Raw genomic sequence first — 13,431 nt, 5'->3', positions numbered from 1 at the left:
ATTTCTTCTTCCTGCATGGGTGCACTTTGTTTTCTGATGCCTATCTAAACTCTAATTTGGCAATGCTAAGAAAGTGTAGCAGGTGCTTTCTGTGTAATTAGTTTCAGGTACTTCTCCTGGTAAGCTCCACCTTTCATGTATTTTAAAAGTACAACACATGAAGTGTAGACACAGTGAGTGGCCTCAGGGTACAGGGTTTAGTAGTGCCTTTATACATTAATCTGTGTGGTCAAAACTGCACTCTTGGCATGGGTAGGACAGGAACTATTGCCTTTGGCATTAATAATAATGGGACCAGCACCTCACACTGGGGAATTCCTACTTCTTACATCAGGCAGAGGTTAATTCAGCAGGAATTTTGTTTTACAAGTTTTTGACAGCCCCCTGCATCATGAAACCATCTCCTTTTCTAGCATTCAGAAGGATGATCTGCACAATGGATCCTGCTAGAATTGCTTCTTATGGACAATGGTCAGTCCCAAGAAGCAGAAAACACACAGTGGGCTCCAATAGGATTCATATCTCTGGGAACTATGAATATCCATTCATATTTAAGGCTAGAGGAAAGTAGGACATTTCCCCCTTTGCTACATTTGACACTGTACCCCAAGAAGATGTTGAATTTGCTCTCAACACGCAACCTGAGGGAACTCTGTACACAGAATCAGTGAGGCCTTACAGCAATTTTTAGCTTTGTTAGCCAAGAACATGAAATAGCACAGCTTCATCATGGGGTAGCTTTGTGAGTGCATTCTGGGTAAAGGTTTCAGGGCAATGAGTTCTGCAAAGGTGTCACCTTCCCATGTTCTGCCTGGTGACCCCACAGCCCTCCCCACACTCTGTAGAAGGTCCAGTGCATCCAGCTTCAGATCCCTTCCACCATCAAAATAAACACCACCACTTGTCCCTGAGTCTTCTCTACTGCTGTAAAGGAACTTGTAGAGGAAAATTTAGCTGTAAAAAGCAGTGGAGTTGGATAAAAACACATGAAGAGGGGCACTTCTTGCCCTCCACCTCTTGTTGCCCTCATAGCCCCTCTCAACAAAGTTCTTAAATGAGCACCATAAGGCTAAATCCCAAAGTCGTTCCTTCACACTCACAGCTGGCTGTCGCCTCAGCTGCATCATGTCCTCACTGGCACTCCTCAAATATTAGATGCTGTCTCCACCACTACTCCAAACAACATTCACCACAAATCTGGCTTTTCTTTCTGAGAAAGAAAAGGCATGTTGGTCTAGGGGAAAAAGCAGTATTTGATAGGGCTAGCTCATTCTTCCCACTGACTTTTATCTGGCAAATAAGTGGAGCATTTTCATACAAAGGAGATAGAATTTTGGTTTTACTGAGGAGTAGAACAGCCATTCTCACATGTACTCATGTAAGTACTAACACTTCAAAGCAATTAAACTGTTCACTGAACAGAAAAACTATATTCTGTACTGTCTTCAGCAATTAAAGTATGATTGACAGAGTACAACAGATAATGATTAGGTTTCACCATTTGAGGAGAAGTTTAAATGTGTAGCTGCTTCCTTTAATTATTCTATATTAATATTAACCAAAGTGTACAGTTCTTCCTAGTTGTTACATGAAGTGAATATTCTATCACTGCCTCTCTATAAAAAGTTTTGCTTTAGTGCCACAAGCTTGGTTGTCGTGTTTTACAAGTGTTGCAAACAACAGCGGCAAACCTGCGATACACATTCACGTTCCCCTGCTAACACCTACCCAACTGAGTGTTTACCCTTCATATAGAGGCATTATACTAAATCACATGTTACTGAATGGGAGATTTCTTGTTTTAAATCAAGGGACAAAACACAAGGTGTATCTCAAGCACAGCTGTGGAGTCAATGTGAAAGCTGGTAGAAATTGAATGTTCTTTGGTAAGCCCTGCTTGTTGCTTGTAGATTTCCACTCCAAGAGAAGCTCGTGCCCACAGGATAACTCACAGACATCAGTTACTGGGTTTTGCACTCATGTGAGCTGCCTACTTTAACAGAAAGGAAGGATGTTGTCTTGGGTTAAATGCAGCAAATGAACAGAGCAGCAATTTGCACTGCTACTTTCTGCAGTGCATCCTGATTTTTCACATTTTAGGGAAATATCTGGATCAATAATGGCTAACCAAGATTTGAGTGTTGCTTGGGTTTTTTAAAAGGAAAAATCTATTCTGCAAACAGATTCAGTTTTTCACCTCCTTGGCTGTCCAGAAATCACATTTCATGATCGGGGGGAAAAAATAGAAATTATATAGAGCATGCCATAGTAAGGACATAATAGCAGCATCCATGGGCTTGGACTTACTATTCTCAGTTGTACAGGAGTGAGCACCAGATGCAATCAAAGCAATCATGCTACAATTGCAGTTTGAGGTGGTGAAAGTATGAAGTCCAGTGTTGTGAGGGAAAGGACAGTGCAGCAGCTGCATTTTGATCAGGCTTGCATTTGTTTTGCAGAAAGTGATGTATGCCAGTCACGAAATCCACTTGCCAAAGCATAGTCAGACACCAGCAGCAACCTGTGTAGGTGTCAGGCATCAAGTCTCCTACTCAACAGGAGCCTGACAGAGCTAGAAATGTGATTTTACCTGAAACCAAGCAGTGGTCAGAATTAGCTTCAGATGCCTCCTTTACAGTTATTAAACATGGAAGTCCAGTTCTAAGAATGGATTTGTCTAGCAAGGAAAGAGAGGCAGGAGAACAAGAGGAAAGATATTTGAGACTCTGGGTTTCAACCTCATGTGTGTATATATATATATATATATATATATATATATATATTCAGTAGATTCAGTATTCCTAAGGCTGGAAGGGGCCTCAAACATCATCGAGTCCAACCTGTCACCACAGACCTCAGGACTAGAGGAGGGAGGACACTGCTGCCCACTGCAGGCTTGAACTCACGACCTTCCCATTAAGGGTCTTATGTACTACCAACTGAGTCACTTGATGTTAACTTATATATACACGAATATATATGTATGTGCATGGGTCATCTACCAGCCCCTTGTTTAGTGTAATTTTCTGGGAATTTCTCAAATCAGTGTTATCAAGAAAGCAAATCAGTACAGTCAATTGCTTAAAAACAGATGCATTTTGCCAGACAAGCATCTTGCATATACTTGTTGGATGCTCTCACTGCACTCAATTATTGTGGGGTAAACCATGCAGTATAACGTATAGCATCTTTATTCTGTGGGACATTTCTCTAAACCACAGGGGGAGATGTTAATCATGTTCATCTTTTTATGTAACTTAGGCATGGTGCATTCATAATACTCTCTCCCAAGGACATATGCTGAATTTACTCTCCAAGACATCTGTGCACATTTAGACAAACCCAGTAGAATCCTTTCTGCCACAGAAGCCATGCTCACCATTATAGCTTCCAGCTGCTTAGGAAGGCTGGGAAGATGGAGGTGGCCCATCTTATTCTAAAAGAGCAGTGCCTGCATGCCTTTACCCTAGATTAGGCTTCCCTTCTCATAAAAGGCTTTTTAGGAGAAATACAGCATGCAAACTCTTCCTGACTGTGTAATGCTGCAAAGCACAGAGCCACTGCCCACTTGGCAAATGATCTGATGACTAGGATCTCCCCCATGAAAAATGTCCTTAACCTGTAGAGTATTCTTAAAGGTCTCCAGATGTAAAGAGTTGAATTATGTAGGTTTTGAAGGGAGACAAGCAATAGAACCATTAAGCCTGTAAAAGACAAGATGGAAAACTCTACATTTTTACTGAATCTTATCTAATTTACTCCATTATGTCTAGTGTGGTTTGGGGCCCATTAAAGTAGAATTGCACTTTCTTATAGTGAGGTGGTTAATATTTAATGTTGGATTCCCAACGTTATGTACATTGTAACACTCTAAAGTTAAAATTAATTGAATCTAGTATAATTTGAGTCTGGTAAAAGTGCTAGAAGGGTCATACTGGAATTATAATAACAGCAGCTTTATCATTTCTGGAAGTGTTATGTCTAAGAAGATTGTTTCAAATAGCTTGTGCTCAAAAAGATAGCCGGATTGGGGGCGGGGGGGTGAGAACAGCAGAAATAATTTCAGGTGGAAAATGGACCAATAAATATTCCATAAGCTATCTCCCATCCTTTTCTTCTCAGAGATTATGATGGCAATTAGGCCAGCATATACTGTTTCATTGATATTGTCTCCAACTGCCAAGCCTATCTGCTCAGCTGGGTTATTCAATTCTTAAAATGCCTTATGTTCAAGCATTCTAAAGTAGTTTTCTGTGGGAACTACATCGAATGAAAGCCATATTGCTGCCTTAAATGTAATTCAGTTCATCTTTATAGTGTCAGGATGGGTTTTTTTTCTGTATGTAATGGGAAGGAAATGAAAAGATTAAAAAAAATTAGTCATCATGAGGGTGTTTTTTTTTTTATTATCATCAGCACTACCATAAAACCAGCTGATAAATTGCACACTATTCAGAAGAAAGAAATGGAATAAAATTAGTACTGCATTACACTAGATTAATCACAGCCCTAGGCTACTGTCATTCTGTGGAAAATAAAAGCTTGACTATTCCAGATTTTCAAGTTGCTTCTCAGCCTTTAAGACTATTTGCCTTTAGAGGCAAATAACAAGCCCATGTGCTGAAGGAAGAGCACAAGATTTTGGACTAGGGAGGTTGGTAAATTTTTCTCATTGTTTCTAAATGACAGCAAAGCAGCATTGATGACTTGGATACAGATGGTTAGCAGTAATGCTTCATAATAGTAACCCAACGAAGCTTTCTAGTGCTGGTGACAAGTAAATGCTTGAAAGGTTTATGGCAGGGAAAAAGCTTCAATGAATAAATCTGTCTCTCTTCATACTTGTATAATTATTGATTTCCATAATGGCATAATGGAACTGCAAAGCAGAGGTGAAGAAAAGGTTGGAGGAGACAAACTCACTCTGGAGCTAAAAGAATGTACAGTATGTGGATGGGTTTGCTTCTTGAAAGATAAATAGCTACTTAACAACCATTAGGCCTCTCTCAGACTTAAGGGGAGAATTTAAAACTCTTATTCATGTATTTAAATCTGTCCAGGAATCAGGAGCTAAAAATAAGGGGGAAGAAGATTTTACTCTGTGCAAGTGTACAATAATAGTTTCTGAAAGAAGAAAGTTCTGGGATATCTCATATGAGGCTTTTCCCCTTAATCCTGGTAACCTGTGAAGAGTAAAACCAGAAATCTGGTGCTCTCTTTGCAACAAGGGGAAATCTGATGGCTGACTGCTTCAAAGGGCAGGAGGCCAGTCCTGCAGCGACTCTGATGCTTCTGCTAAAACCTTTTTCGTTGGCAAACCAGGTTTTCAGTAAATGAAATTCTCAACAGAAATCATCCCCCTTTTTTATGTGGAAGAAAAAGGGCAAACATAAGCTCACTGAAGGAGGGATAAATTGACTGAAAAGAACATCTGCAAATTTTTCAGGTCTTGATCAGAAGTGCACCAGGTTTTCTCAGCTGTTTTCAGTTTCAAGTCTAGAAAATGATAGAGGGGAAAAAAAGGGGAGGAAAAAAGTGAAGAAGAAAATGGCCAGAAGATAATTTTCCTGTTAAAAAAAATAAAAATAAAGTGGGTTGAAAATTTAATTAAAAAAAAGAGAGAAATCTTCTACTTCTGTTAACATTTCCTAATGTCAGTTTCCCAAGCAGATGCATTGTCAGTTTGTCTGTGGGTGGGTGGCTGGAGCTGGCATGCCTCACACTCCCCTGCAGCATCACTGAATGTCTAGTTGAAGCTGGCATGGCAGGACTCTGATTTTTAGATGCAACATGCCTCCAGCCTCTGCTGGAGGAATGACCCTCAAAAGGGTTGGCTGACACTGGAATTCTGCTGCGTCACAGTGTGGCTGGTAAAACAATGGATCAAAGGATATGCAGTAAAAGCCTGCAGCATGTACCCAGGAACAATAACAAAACAGGCAATGTCACAAGGGAAGCCACTGAGGAAAGAGCCATTAATCTAGTAACGATAAGCATTGCTGAAAGCACACAATCAATGTAAATTGTCCAGAATAAGGTCTATAAATAGTGCAATGGGATCAAAACAAAGAATTCCACATGCAGTTTGTTTAGATTGAATGATATTATGCAAATGATGCATTTCATTGCAAAGCAGCTAAGATCACGTTCTTCTATTTGCTGCTGCCAAAACAGAATTATTCAGCAGTTGTTCACATAGAATTGTTGCGGGGAGTATACTTCAGCCTCAACAGCTCTTGCTTGATTCACAGTGGTTGGTTTAGACCATGCAGTCTAACTGAGGACTCTTACACAGTCCTAATTATCCACCACTGCATGTACTCCCAGGCAACCAGCACCAGAACAAGGGGACACAGTCTCAAGCTGCGCCAGGGGAGGTTTAGACTCGAGGTGAGGAGGAAGTTCTTCACCGAGCGAGTCATTCGTCATTGGAACAGGTTGCCCAGGGAGGTGGTTGAGTCATCGACCCTGGAGGCGTTCAAGGGGAGATTGGACGTGGCACTTGGTGCCATGGTCTAGTCATGGGGTCTGTGTTGATAGGTTGGACTCGATGATCCTCGAGGTCCTTTCCAACCTAAGTGATACTGTGATACTGTGATACATGGCTTTTCTCAAAGGCCTGAGGTGGGGAAGTCTGGTAGACATCAATATTTGGTTGATTCATAAAAAAAAGTCAGGTCACAGTTCTCTTCCCTCTTCTCCCTGCTTCTCTTGAGGGTCTGCTGGAGAAAACTCTGTGCCTTCATACTAAAGTCAACATCTAATTTCTCAGTTCCTACAGATCAAGTGATGAGATGTCGTGTGTGAGCTCCCCTGAAGGCCAAGAAGAGAAACTCTGACTCCCCCACAGAACATGGTGAACTACAGTTTCTTACTGGCTAGCAACACCTTTGATTCAATTTGTATGACAACCCAATTTACTTATTAAATTGGACGTTATTGTTCAACTATTAGAAACTCCATTTCTTATATGTTCTGAGCTGTACAATTGTCAGATTTTTATGGTTTAGATTGTAAATGTGTTTTTCTCTGGCTAATTATTGGTATTATTTTTTTAATTTTGATGTCTTAAAGGATAATGTACTGTATCATAATATTATGAAGGACATATTTAACAGGTGTGGGAAACACTGTATACAAATGTATATTTCTAAAAGCTATTTTTATGATTAGCATGTTTTACTGTCTTACCATATTTAGAGTCAGGTGAGATTGCACTTCTTTGTTTACAGCTTAATTCCAACAAGATCACACTCAAATGCATTGTATGGTATTTTCCATTTTATTTATTATACTAATCATTGGAAATAATTATGTTCACTAATAGGGATAGCTGCTAAAAAGTATAAATGTCGAGGCAATCCTTCATGAAGTGAAAATTGGATCCTCCTGTAAAACCCTTTCTCCAGATAAGTGTCTCTCTGATGTCATTCATTAGACAACAGGTACAGCTCTTCCTGCAGGTCTCTAAAGACACTTTGTGGTTACCATATGGAAAGTTTACATGACAGTCAGTTTCCTGTCTGGCCAGGTAAATTACTTACAGACTGCCAATATCTGACTACCTGAGTTAGTCCACTGATTACTTTTGGGTTTACTTTCTGGCTGTAGTCTTTCCACTCCTGGACCCCCAAAAGCCCTTCTAAAAGCTTCTAGTTGGACTAATTAATTAATCCAGATGTTGTAGGGGGACTCTCAGTATAGAATTTCTTAATAAATCATATTTATTTTCAAATAGAATTGAATGTGTTATTTATCTTGTGTTACTGAGATATTAAGGATTCACACTATGAATTATATGGGTGGAGGATCTCTTGTTACACTATCCAAAAGCTAGACCTCCTTAGCACTGCAGATCACATGAGACAAGGAAGAGATATTTAAGTGTCTACATCCTTATGTGTTTGATACTCCTGCAGAGACAGACACATCTTTAAAGTGATTGCGGGGGCGGGGGGAATATTTAATGGCTATGGCCTTCCCAGAGGGAGAGACACTAATTTAGGAACTACCATTAGCCAGTCAAGTGGACCTCAAACAAAGCTGTGGGCCAGTTTGCTGCAGAAGCCCTGATATCTACCGGTAACAGTGGCCAGTGGTATTTGGTATCAACTAGCACCACAAAAATGAACCCTTGCCTTGCCCTTTCAATTGTTCTTTGCAGGCTGAAAGCAAGAGAAAAGTAAATGTACCAGGGAGACTCTTGAATAGGTCAAAAATTCAGTTTCTGTAAAAAGCAGTATTTTCTGAGATGACAGGGTTATGAGGAGGTAGGAGCTTGAGGTCTCCAGTCAGGTTTCCAGCATGAGGACTGTCACCCAAGGATTGATATTCTCCAAACAACTGGAAGAAGAGCATACGTTTGAATTTAATTATCTGAGTGGGAATGCACTTCACTAGGAGACGATGTAACATAGCATTCTCAGTTACCTTTGTGTATATTTAGTTCATCTATTGTCTGTGGAGCTACATGGTTTACCTAAGTGCTAATTAATTAAGGAAAGAAGAGTATAAGTTATTACACCTGAGCATAAACAATTAGAACTTCAGAGTCCAGCAAGGCTGACTCTTTCAGAAAAGTGCAGCAGAAAATGTTACTTCTGTGTAAGTGAAATTTTAGGTCAAATCAAAGGGTGATTTATTCCCTCCCCCCCTTCTATCTATTAGTGTAGGTTATGATCATTTTTAACTGTAAAAAAATGTGAAAATAATTGCCATTTGGGGATTTCCATCTTTGGCTGACAGTTAACAATGAAACAAGCCCAAATGTGTTACCCATTTCAGTTATATAAACTGTTGGCTGACTTAAAAAATGCAGGATGTTGTCCAAGGAGACCAGCTCTGATGTTGATGTCAATAAACTATGTATGAGAAACAGCTAGGTGTACCATCTCTTCAGCACCTCCATTCAGAATGAACTAATCATCACAGAAAGCACTCCATTAGATTTTTACAAAGTCCTTCCAGTCGTTACCCCTAGGTTATATATTCACAGGAATGATTGCACTGTTGTGACGCTGATGCTGTTTCACACCACAGTTTAAGTCCTGAATATATTTTGAACACGGGAAAAATCACCTCTGATAGCACCATGAGGCAGTACTTCATTTGCAAGCCAGAAGCTGGTGCACTCAATTACTAGCAAGGTTTCTTAATGGCACGTTTGCTTCAAATCACTACAGAGGATGCTGGTGGTTTCAACAGAGCTTGATAGTTCTCTGCTTTCCATGGATACAGTATGCTTGGTGTTGTTTGCCATCACTGCCTATTGTTTTGTATGGGTTTTGTCAGTTATGTTTTGGGGTTTTTTTTTAACACTGTTCATCCCTTGCAATATGGATAAAAATATAGGGATCAAAGGATTTTGTCCTATAATTTGGATGCTCAACAGTCTTATAAAATCCCTTATGGACAGTATCAATTAATTTTCTACACAGACCAATACACTCCGTGCATTTCAGATGTTTGTTTCAAACCTGTGCAGCTGCATGAATGGGAAAATATTTACTAAAAAGCTTTAAAGTTTGGATCAGAAATAAAAAACAAAAAATATTTTTACTTTTGTAAACTCTTGTATTTCATATTGTTGCAGTTCTCAGTTTTCTCTGTAGATCCATCTTGAGTTTTGGAAAACCATTGTACTTGAACTCTGTAGATAGCTACGACCTTGTAAGCAGTCCTATTTTTAAGAGGTGCCACCGCGAGTTAGACTTAAAAGCATTCAGGGTTTGCCCATGTAGAGCAGATTGATGGTTCATTACAGTTTTCTTTAAAATACTGTAACATAATTTTTACATGTCTGTAAATAAATATTTTCTCTGATTTATGCACTAATTCAGTGTGGAAATTTCTTCTCTGGCTAAGAAGCTTCCCAGGAAAACTCTCTTTCTCTCAATGGAAAAATGCCATTTAAAGCTCTGCTATAATAGAACTGTGCTTCACAAACTTTCCAAGCAGGACAAACAGAAAACAGGCATCCATCCTATGGAGTACTTAAGTAAGTAAGATGGGGAAGAAAATGTTGTAAAAGGCGCTATCATTTTAATACTTTAAGAAATTTAAGGACCAGTCCTGTGTTAAAAAGAAAAAAAGAGCCACTGAAGAGAAATGCAACAAACTTCCTAAAAAAGGATTAAATTCCTCAGTGGAGTGAAAGAGAGAGGGTAAGTAGTGATATGTTCTTCAATTAGAGGAATGCAGTCTCTTAATCTTAGAAATAGAATGGAATGGAATGGAATGGAATGGAATGGAATGGAATGGAATGGAATAGAATAGAATGGACCAGACCAGGTTGGAAAAGACCTTCGAGATCATCAAGTCCAACGGTGTGTCACTAAATTAGCATGGATAAATGTGTTTGTGTGTGTATATATATTTGTGTGTATATATATATAAATATATATATATGTTTGTATATGTATATTCTGTTTGGTATTCAAATGCTTGGTTTATTCACTGTTTATTATTCCATTCCTAAGGTGAAAAGATGAGGAAGGAATTTACTAAGTATGAGGGTTGGTGCATTAATTGTAAATCTGTGCTTCCATTGATGGAAAACTGTAGATGAGACAGCTACACTTCTCACCTTATCTAAATGCCAGGCTCCAAGAAATTGCACACTGGCCCTCTGTAATCATAACAAGAGAGCAACTCTGCACTGCCACTAGCAAGATAAACCCTGGACAGCAGCCCATGCTTGAACTGTGTCTACTCGGTGGCTGATTGTTTGCCAGCACCAGCCCCAGTTGGACCCATTACCTTACATTAGACTTCATCTACAGGTAAGTGCTGTTATATGTTATGTTAGTTTTTATTGGGAAAATAGGTAAAATATTTCTCAGGTGAATGAGGTAGCGCTGTCTTAGATCAGCAAAGATTTTTACTTAATATTCTCTAAAGTTATTTCAGCTCTAGTTGTTTAAATCATTCCCACACAGGGTAAGTAAGGTTCACTGTCTTTGACTAACAGGGGAGGACTGCAAATATTTCCTTTTCAGAATTATCTCGAGCTTTTAAAGCAAATTTTCTTAATTTCACCTTTCTTTCTTCTTTTTTTTTTATCTCATTGTTCTCTCTCTGCTATGTTAAAATGGAAGATTTTTCTTTTAAGCACTTAGCAAATGCACCATTCTGAAAGTATGTCTAAAAAAGGAGAAATATTAGCTTGTTAGCACTAACAGAAAGCAAGTTTAGGGGAGAGGTATTTTTTTTTTAGACTAAGTAGAATTGATATTAAATTGGTATTAATTGATACTAAAACTTTCAGGCCTGTCTTGTTATTGTTTTTTTTCTTTTTCATTTAACCTTAGCTCATTCTTGCATGGCCTGACCACACTGCCTACAAAAGCACTGCTTTTAAAAACAGCAAATCAAAATGCAAGTTATTTTCATACCTGCAATGTAGTTATGCTACAGCTTCTAGGTAGTAAAAAATCTGGTTTATGTAATTGTTACACAAATCCCTTCCCTTCCCTTCCCTTCCCTTCCCTTCCCTTCCCTTCCCTTCCCTTCCCTTCCCTTCCCTTCCCTTCCCTTCCCTTCCCTTCCCTTCCCTTCCCTTCCCTTCCCTTCCCTTCCCTTCCCTTCCCTTCCCTTCCCTTCCCTTCCCTTCCCTTCCCTTCCCTTCCCTTCCCTTCCCTTCCCTTCCCTTCCCTTCCCTTCCCTTCCCTTCCCTTCCCTTCCCTTCCCTTCCCTTCCTCTCCTCTTCCCTTCCCTTCCTCTCCTCTTCCCTTCCCTTCCTCTCCTCTTCCCTTCCCTTCCTCTCCCCTTCCCTTCCCTTCCTCTCCCCTTCCCTTCCCTTCCTCTCCCCTTCCCTTCCCTTCCTCTCCCCTTCCCTTCCCTTCCTCTTCCCTTCCTTTCCCTTCCTCTCCTCTTCCCTTCCCTTCCTCTCCTCTTCCCTTCCCTTCCTCTCCTCTTCCCTTCCCTTCCTCTCCTCTTCCCTTCCCTTCCTCTCCCCTTCCCTTCCCTTCCTCTCCCCTTCCCTTCCCTTCCTCTCCCCTTCCCTTCCTCTCCTCTTCCCTTCCCTTCCTCTTCCCTTCCTTTCCCTTCCTCTCCTCTTCCCTTCCCTTCCTCTCCTCTTCCCTTCCCTTCCTCTCCTCTTCCCTTCCCTTCCTCTTCCCTTCCTTTCCCTTCCTCTCCTCTTCCCTTCCCTTCCTCTCCTCTTCCCTTCCCTTCCTCTCCTCTTCCCTTCCCCTCCTCTCCTCTTCCCTCCCTTCCCCTTTTCTTTTTTCCTTACTTTTTCCTTTTCTATCCAACAGACAATCTTTTATATTCTGGTCTTCATCACAACCCAACACAGGAGGACAAAGTTTTATGCAATATGTGGTAGCAAGCAAATGAATGTAAATGTGCAGAATTACAGCTGAGAACAGGCATTGACTTAACTCCTGAGGCACCCCTAGAAACGCAAAAGGAGCAATTTAGATACTTAAGCACAGGTATCTCGTGTCATTTTAACCCCACTTTAGATCTTCTACAAAGGAATAAAGCTCACATAGTCCTGTCCATATCTGCCAGTTCCAGGAGGATGTTTCAGTTACTCAGGACATTTGAAATGACATAGATGTGGATGTTTAGGTTCCACCATGGGCCCTCCAATTTTAACTATGGTGTTTTTGTAGGATAACTGAGGGCCAGTGTCAGTAAAAAAGGTCCAAGGAACACACGTAAAGGCTTTGACTGAGGGAGTACATTTTCAAAGTAACCTGCAGCTGTAAAATTCACATTCATTTCACCAACAGTTTCCAAAGCCCTGCTCATATAATTGAGAATTTGTTAAAGAAAGTCAGAGAAAACCAGAAAAAGTAGGTTGGACAAAGCTTATGAAAAAAAGTAAGTTGGCAGCAATAAAACTCAAAGTTATTGGTGAGTTGTGTAATTGTTAACTAAAATAGGAACTGCAACCCAGATCTGCTATTAGCCACTGAAAAAAGAATTAGATGTAGCATGTGTTAAATTATCCTTTTAGCACCCATGAAAGAACATCAGACTTTGGAACCTATTACTGCTATTAGATGGACTATACTTTAGTCACACCTAGACTCAATTATTGCCACTGAGATAGCTGCAGCAGGCTATTTCAGAATAAACCCCAGCCTGTGCCATCTGTGTACTGCTGGGCTCCCAATTAAAAGAAAATTAGTGAAGGCCCATTTTCTCAGCTTAGCACTCTAGGAGCTTGAAAAATAAGAATGATTTCTCACCATGAACTGTGAAATTAACATAAAAGGGGTGTAGACTTCCTTTTCCCTTTGAATTACAGGTTCACCTCTGGTTTAGAGTCAGAGACACTTTGCTCACTAAAGCTACACCAAAGCAGCCCTGGAACCCAGCCACAGAGCTGGCTAAAAAGCAATCAACACTGTGAACAGGGTCATTTTCAGACAAGGAAGGGCTGAGTATCATGAGCTATGTGATGAGATCCATCCCCAC

At 40.1% G+C, this 13,431-nt stretch overlaps 1 protein-coding gene across 10 annotated transcripts in view; it reads left to right on the top strand.

Annotated features, from left to right (window-relative positions):
* The window catches only part of RALYL (RALY RNA binding protein like), a 484,769-nt gene extending 474,935 nt beyond the window's left edge, over window positions 1–9,834 (top strand). For all 10 annotated transcript variants that reach the window (XM_068158540.1, XM_068158548.1, XM_068158546.1 and 7 more), the window contains one exon: window positions 6,773–9,834. In XM_068158540.1, coding sequence (XP_068014641.1) covers window positions 6,773–6,790 — 18 coding nt within the window. In that variant the 3' untranslated portion in view covers window positions 6,791–9,834. The remainder of the gene's footprint in view (window positions 1–6,772) is intronic.
* Window positions 9,835–13,431: the final 3,597 nt, after the last annotated feature.

This window comes from Melanerpes formicivorus, unplaced genomic scaffold (assembly GCF_026170545.1).
Source record: "Melanerpes formicivorus ecotype bairdi unplaced genomic scaffold, bMelFor1.0.p_v2 SCAF_40, whole genome shotgun sequence".
NCBI lineage: Eukaryota > Metazoa > Chordata > Aves > Piciformes > Picidae > Melanerpes > Melanerpes formicivorus.
Note: the sequence above shows the minus strand (reverse complement) of the source record. Positions and strands in the feature narration are given on the sequence as shown.